Source organism: Eurytemora carolleeae, unplaced genomic scaffold, assembly GCF_000591075.1.
Source record: "Eurytemora carolleeae unplaced genomic scaffold, Eaff_2.0 scaffold513, whole genome shotgun sequence".
Lineage (NCBI taxonomy): Eukaryota > Metazoa > Arthropoda > Copepoda > Calanoida > Temoridae > Eurytemora > Eurytemora carolleeae.
In genome coordinates this window covers 221,397-228,907 of record NW_019396987.1, presented here as the reverse complement: position 1 = coordinate 228,907, position 7,511 = coordinate 221,397, and the positions used below count along the sequence as shown (strand labels likewise).

Sequence of the window (7,511 nt, the reverse complement as noted above, 5' to 3'; positions counted from 1 at the left end):
GTAACATTTGGTCTAAGTAACATTTGGTCTCAGTAACATTTCGTCTAGTACACTTTCGTCTAAGCATCTGGTCTAAGTAACTTTTAGTAAGTAAATTGGTCTAAAACTACAGAATTGGTTTAACTAACTTTAAGAAAGGAGTAAGTAACATTTTTTCCAAGTAACTTTTGGTATAAGTAATTTTTAGTAAGGAATTTGGTCTGAAGTACTTATCTACAACAGTACTGGTTGAGTATCATAATTAATCCCGCCATTGAGTTCCTCTCAGTTCAACGTGTTTTAGAAGAGTGGAGAATTTCTCCTATACGAATTGCGGATTTCTTGATTTTGTTTCACGGGTTTTCTCCTTTTTTGCAGTGTTAAATAAAATCACTTAACATTTTTTCAGACCAATTTACTTTGACCAAATGTTACTTAGACGAAATGTTACTTAGACCAAATGTTACTTAGACCAAATGTTACTAGACAAAAAAGAACTAGACGAAAATGAACTAAACAAAAGTGAACTTAGACGAAAGTGTACTAGACGAAATGTTACTGAGCCCCTTTATCCTTGCAACCTGATAATGTAAACGTTTGATATTTCAAACTTTGAATAATTAATGTAACAGGGTTCATAGTTTGAAATATCTAATGTCTACGACATTGAGTTGCAGAGATATGGGGATTTGAAAATCAGAGTTTGTGACAGAGACTCAAGTCCTTTAAAAAAGAAATTTTCCAGTTTGGGTTTAGCGATTTTAATAATAGATGCATTGGAATCAAAAGTTTTGTTGTTGGCTTTGTAGCTTAGCGATCTCAATAAAAAGTTCCAACCTTTGAATATATTTGATAAAGTATCAAATATTGGATTACCCGGCCTAATTACACTGCTTTGTATCAAGGTAGGACAACAAACCATCGTCTTGAATTATAATGATTAATGTATAAATTGAACCATTAGTGTTCAAACCCAAGAATATATTGTCTCTTTAATTTAAGAATCAATACAGACTTCGGATCATTTATATTAATATTATTAATATTATCTTTAAAGGGAATGACCGGCAATGTATGGCAGTTGCCGGTTAAAAGCAATCAACCATTTATTGCGAGAAATACACAAAGAGTTCTCTGTCGTCAATAACCGGTTTCAAGGGCATCGTTGTAAACATAGCATGCCATCTTTACACCTACATCAGTAATAATTTTTTTTAAAAGATTTATCATAACAAAATGTCATCATGGTCTCGCTGACTTGTTTTTCAATGAATATCAAAATGAAAAGGAAATCTTCCTGGGAAAGTCCGTGGGGGTAATTAAAGGTCATTTGTAAATGATATTTGATTTAATTGAATTAATTAAATATCTGAAGATGTTGATGATTTTTTCTAATTCATTTGAATGGTAAAATAAAATTGGAAATATTTAAGATTACTAAAATATTTTCATCAACTGGAATTATTCTGTTTATTCATCATTGAAGTCAAAAACAATGAATTTAAATATTATTTGAATTTCTATATCTATCTCGATTTTGAAAGTGGCAACATGGTATTTCAGTATTTTTGATAAATTAATGCGCAATGATATTGATTTAAATGACTATAAATATAATTATAATTTCATTTAACCCTTCATGCAAATATCGCACAATTCGGTACTCTTGAAACCGTTATTTGCAATAATATTTAAGTTATTGTCGTTATTCTAGGTTTAAAGTATTGAATCTGATAATTCCCTTATGTTTTCTAGGTTTAAAGTATTGAATCTGATAATTCCCTTATGTTTTCTAGGTTTAAAGTATTAAATCAGATAATTCCCTTATGTTTTCTGCAGTAGCAATGCGCAAGTCACTTTTGTAAAAAACACAATTGAAAAAACTAGATTAAAATTAAAATATTTATATTTAAATCTTTAGACAAAGCTGTTAAGGATACTGTTGTGAATCGGCCATTGGCATGTGTGGCACTGACACTTGAAATTCCCTTTACAGTCCCTTTAGGCCTCAAGATAAATCAATACTATTGATTAACATTTTTAGTTTCGATAAACAAATTTAATAATAGAGTCAGGTTTAAAATGTCCCGTGTATTAAAGACGTGTATATAGTGTATACTGTATAGTTATTTGACCGGGGGGAACCTGTCTCAAGTTTTCAGATTAATTATCATGAAAACCTGGTTGTATTAACTTTTGTAAAAAGATATTTTTTTGTACCAAAAATGTTTATCTTTATATATTTACACATTTAATCCAAGTCGATTTCAATTTTTACAATTTAGAATGTTTTAATTGGCTTAATAAACTATAATTTGTCTGTTTGTCTGTATCCAATAAACGGCTAGACCGATTGGGCCCTCATTTTTATGGCAGTTTACATACCCCAGGGAAGGTTTATGGACAGATTTGCCCTGAAAAAATTCAAATAAACGTTTTTTACAAAAACATCTTTCGTAGCATTCAGACTTTTAATTAATATAAAATGTGTTTAGTTAATTGTTGTGATTTATTAATCTGTCATAACTATTATACACATTAACATTATACGTTATTAATCATTTATATAATCTATTAATGTTTTTTTAATGAAAATAGCGACTAAAAGTACATGATATGCATTTTGATGTATAGTTTATATTAATATTGTAATTATTGTTGTATTCAACTAATCGTATACTGTCTCTTTATAATAATAGTGCCCCCTACTCTACCCTGCTTCTTATATACTTGATGAATTGGTAAACAAACAAAGTAGTTTATTAAAGGAAATGTTTACTTTTCTAAGAAAAAAATTTGAAAAAAATGATCGATAGTTTCTGTCAAATCTTCAAACTCTATGTCAAGTTGTGTTCATGTAGCAAGCGGGTTCTATTTCTTACCCGCCCCCCCCCCCTAAATGTTTAAAGGTTTAAATGAATAATGTTTCCTGCGTGTTGGTATTTTTTTGAAAAAAAATATTTTTTAAATTTTGTGATGATGATGGACCAAAGTAACCAAAGTGTTAATTAAGTATAGATGTTAGTTTCACATTTTATTGAAAATATATTTCTGAGCTGACCCTCGTCAGTTCTAACCAGGGAGTAAGGAATAGAAGGGAGATATAACTGACGCGGTTCGCCGTAACATATGATTATATATGCTTTGCAGACGGTACTCCATTTGAATAAGAAATATTTGTCTAATGTACAATCACCGCCTATACAATGACCTATTCTGAATATTTCTTATACAAATGGAGTACCGTCTGCAAAGCATGTATAATCATTTGGTAGAGCGAACCGCGTCAGTTATCTCCCTTCTATTTCAGCCTAAAAATAACAATACTCATGGATGAAAAATACGAGAGTAACCAATACCAAACTGATTGTATCATTTAAAGGGATCACACATAACATTTAAAGAGGTTATATTGGACAAACCATAATAAAATTCTGAAGTTTTAAGTTACTCCCTTTATAATCAATCGTTTTTTTTTCCAAAAAGTATTTGACAAAAATGTTTAAAAGGGACCTAAACATAAAGATTTTCCCTGAACTATCAGTCCTTAACACATTTGATTGTTTTTTTTCCTTTTTTTAGATATATGGTGAACTCTTTGTTGTCTTTTTTGTTTATTCTTGATCATTGATGTTCCGCTTTTGTGTCTTTTACCCCCGATCACATTAAGATCTACTTTAGATAATCAGTCTTTAACCCATTAGTCCCTAAAGATCTACTTTAAATAATCAGTCTTTAACCCATTAGTCCCTAAAATCTACTTTAAATAATCAGTCTTTAATCCATTAGTCCCTAAATATCTACTTTAAATAATCAGTCTTTAACCCATTAGTCCCTGAAGATCTACTTTAAATAATCAGTCTTTAACCCATTAGTCCCTAAAGATCTACTTTAGATAATCAGTCTTTAACCCATTAGTCCCTGAAGATCTACTTTAAATAATCAGTCTTTAACCCATTAGTCCCTGAATATCTACTTTAAATAATCAGTCTTTAACCCATTAGTCCCTGAAGATCTACTTTAAATAATCAGTCTTTAACCCATTAGTCCCTGAATATCTACTTTAAATAATCAGTCTTTAACCCATTAGTCCCTGAATATCTACTTTAAATAATCAGTCTTTAACCGATTAGTCGTTAATCTACCAAGAATCATCAATTTTCCACATAAAGATATTTTTCATTCTCGATCATACAAAGCTTCAAAGGGTACTGTTTGGAATCGAAAATGGAACTTTATAAATGGATGTTTACTTGCAAATTGTATAAAAACCACTTTTTGTCGTCTTCGAGTTTAGTGGTAGAAGTGGAACATCCTGTATATCCCATTACAGGGAACATAAATGTATATAAGAGGGATATATAATAGGTTTACCAATACAACGATAAAAAGATAATAATAAACAGATAATAATACAGAGGTAAATAGATAAAAATAAACAGATAAAATTTAATAATAAATAGATAAAGAGATAAATAAAGAAGAAACCTGGACAAATTAGAACTCGGCCAAGTATTTTTTCTCTTTCTCCAGCAAATAAACAAAGATGAGAAAATATAAAAATAAAATAAAACTGGGTGGCAGATAGCCAATTTGCCAATTCGTTGAAGCGTGATACTCTAACACATGCATATACTTTGCATACATTTAATACCATTCAACACTATTTAATACTATTTATTGGAATCTCATTAAACATGTGAAATCAATGGTAAAAAATGGCTGACCACGATTTATGAAAACCAAGAATGTTTTACAATTTAAATATAATCGCGTTTTGGTTTATAATTCAACAATCTTTAAACTTACGGAATTGTTTTATTGTAAAGAAAAGGCGTAAAATGTGTAATTGTGATTGAAAGACAAAGCTTGTTAAAGTCGATATTATTGAGATACCCTGTAATCTAAATTTTTATTTGAACTTTGATGAGTCCTGGTATCAGGATAGCAATAAACATGAACCCTGGTATCATGAAAGGGATGAACATGAACCCTGGCATCAGGATAGGGATGAACATGAACCCTGGTATCAGGATAGAGATGAGCATGAACCCTGGTATCAGGATAAAGATGAGCATGAACCCTGGTATCAGGATAGGAAAGAACATGAACCCTGGTATCAGGATAGAGATGAGCATGAACCCTGGTATCAGGATAGGGATGAAAAAAAATCCTTGTAACTGGATAGAGATGAACATGAATCCTGGTATTAGGATAGGGATGAACATGAACCTTGGTACAGGGTGTCCCAAAAAAACATGGGAATTCAGTGACGAATTTGTTATCGTCTTTGTTATGAATTAGCATTGTAATACCTAATTTCAAAAGCCATAATATTATTATGTCTGCTAGAGCTTATTTTATGAAAAGGGTAAAAGACTGTAAAGATGTGTCTATAATGTCTCCGCAAGATGAACAGTGAAGACAGACAAGTTTACTCTGTTTGCATACTGCAATTTTCTTGTTTTACTAAGTACAACTGTATGCAGTCAAAACATAAACAAACAAAATGTAAACATAGCAGACGAAACTCTTACAGATTACAGCTTTCTCAGTAGGTATCACAAAACTAAATCAAAGAATTATTTGAAAAGACGATATCGAATTCGTCACTGAATTCCCATGTTTTTTGGGACACCCTGTATCTGGATAAGGATGAACAGGAATCCTGGTATCAGGATAGGGATGAACATGAACCCTAGGTTCAGGATAAGCATGAGCATGAACTCTGGTATCAGGATATGGATGAACATGAACCCTGTTATCAGGATAGGGTTGAACTTGAATCCTGGTTTCAGGATAGGGATAAACATGAACCCTGGTAACAGTATAGGGATAAACATGAACCCTGGTATCAGGATAGGGTTAAATATGAACCCTGGTTTCAGGATAGGGATAAAAATGAACCCTGGTATCAGGATAGGGTTGAATATGAACCCTGGATTCAGGATAGGGATAAACATGAACCCTGGTATCAGGATAGGGATTAACATGAACCCTGGTATCAGGATAGGGTTAAACATGAATCCTGGTATCAGGATAGGATTAAACATGAAGCCTGGTAACAGAATAGGGATGAACATGAACCCAGGTATCCGGATAGGGATAAATATAAACCCTGGTATCAGGATAGGGATGAACAGGAATCCTGGTATCAGGATAGGAATGAATATGAACCCTGGTATCAGGAAAGGGACGAATATGAACCCTGGTATCAGGATAGGGATAAACATGAACCCTGGTATCAGGATAGGGATAAACACGAACTCTGGTATCAGGGTAGGGATAAACATGAACCCTGGTATCAGGATTGGGATGAACATGAACCCTGGTATCAGGTCAGGATAGGAATAAACATGAACCCTGGTATCAGGATAGGGATAAACATGAACTCTGGTATCAGGATAGGGATAAACATGAACTCTGGTATCAGGATAGGAATAAACATGAACCCTGGTATCTGGATAGGGATGAACATGAACCCTGGTATCTGGATAGGGATAAACATGAACCCTGGTATCAGGATAGGGATAAACATGAACTCTGGTATCAGGATAGGGATAAACATGAACCCTGGTATCAGGCTAGGAATAAACATGAACTCTCGTATCTTGATAGGGATGAACATGAACTCTGGTATCAGGATAGGGATAAACATGAACCCTGGTATCAGGATATGAATAAACATGAACCCTGGTATCAGGATAGGGATAAACACGAACTCTGGTATCAGGGTAGGAATAAACATGAACCCTGGTATCAGGATTGGGATGAACATGAACCCTGGTATCAGGATAGGAATAAACATGAACCCTGGTATCAGGATAGGGATAAACATGAACTCTGATATCAGGATAGGGAGAAACATGAACTCTGGTATCAGGATAGGAATAAACATGAACCCTGGTATCTGGATAGGGATGAACATGAACCCTGGTATCTGGATAGGGATAAACATGAACCCTGGTATCAGGATAGGGATAAACATGAACCCTGGTATCAGGATAGGGATGAACAGGAATCCTGGTATCAGGATAGGAATGAATATGAACCCTGGTATCAGGAAAGGGACGAATATGAATCCTGGTATCAGGATAGGGATAAACATGAACCCTGTTATCAGGAAAGGAATAAACATGAACCCTGGTATCAGGATAGGGATAAACATGAACCCTGGTATCAGGATAGGAATAAACATTAACTCTGGTATCAGGATAAGAATAAACATGAACCCTGGTATCAGGATAGGAAAAAACACGAACTCTGGTATCAGGTTAGGGATAAACATGAACCCTGGTATCAGGATAGGGATGAACATGAACCCTGGTATCAGGATAGGGATGAACATGAACCCTGGTATCAGGATAGGGATAAACATGAACCCTGGTATCAGGAAAGGAATAAACATGAACCCTGGTATCTGGATAGGGATGAACATGAACCCTGGTATCTGGATAGGGATAAACATGAACCCTGGTATCAGGATAGGGATAAACATGAACTCTGGTATCAGGATAGGGATAAACATGAAC

At 33.6% G+C, this 7,511-nt stretch overlaps 1 protein-coding gene across 1 annotated transcript in view; it reads left to right on the top strand.

The window, feature by feature from the left end:
• The first annotated feature begins 6,665 nt into the window (after positions 1–6,665).
• LOC111710807 (uncharacterized) overlaps positions 6,666–7,511 on the top strand; it is a 1,172-nt gene continuing 326 nt past the window's right edge. The window contains exon 1 of the mRNA XM_023484952.1: positions 6,666–7,485. Within this exon, the coding sequence (XP_023340720.1) occupies positions 6,666–7,485 (820 nt within the window). The remainder of the gene's footprint in view (positions 7,486–7,511) is intronic.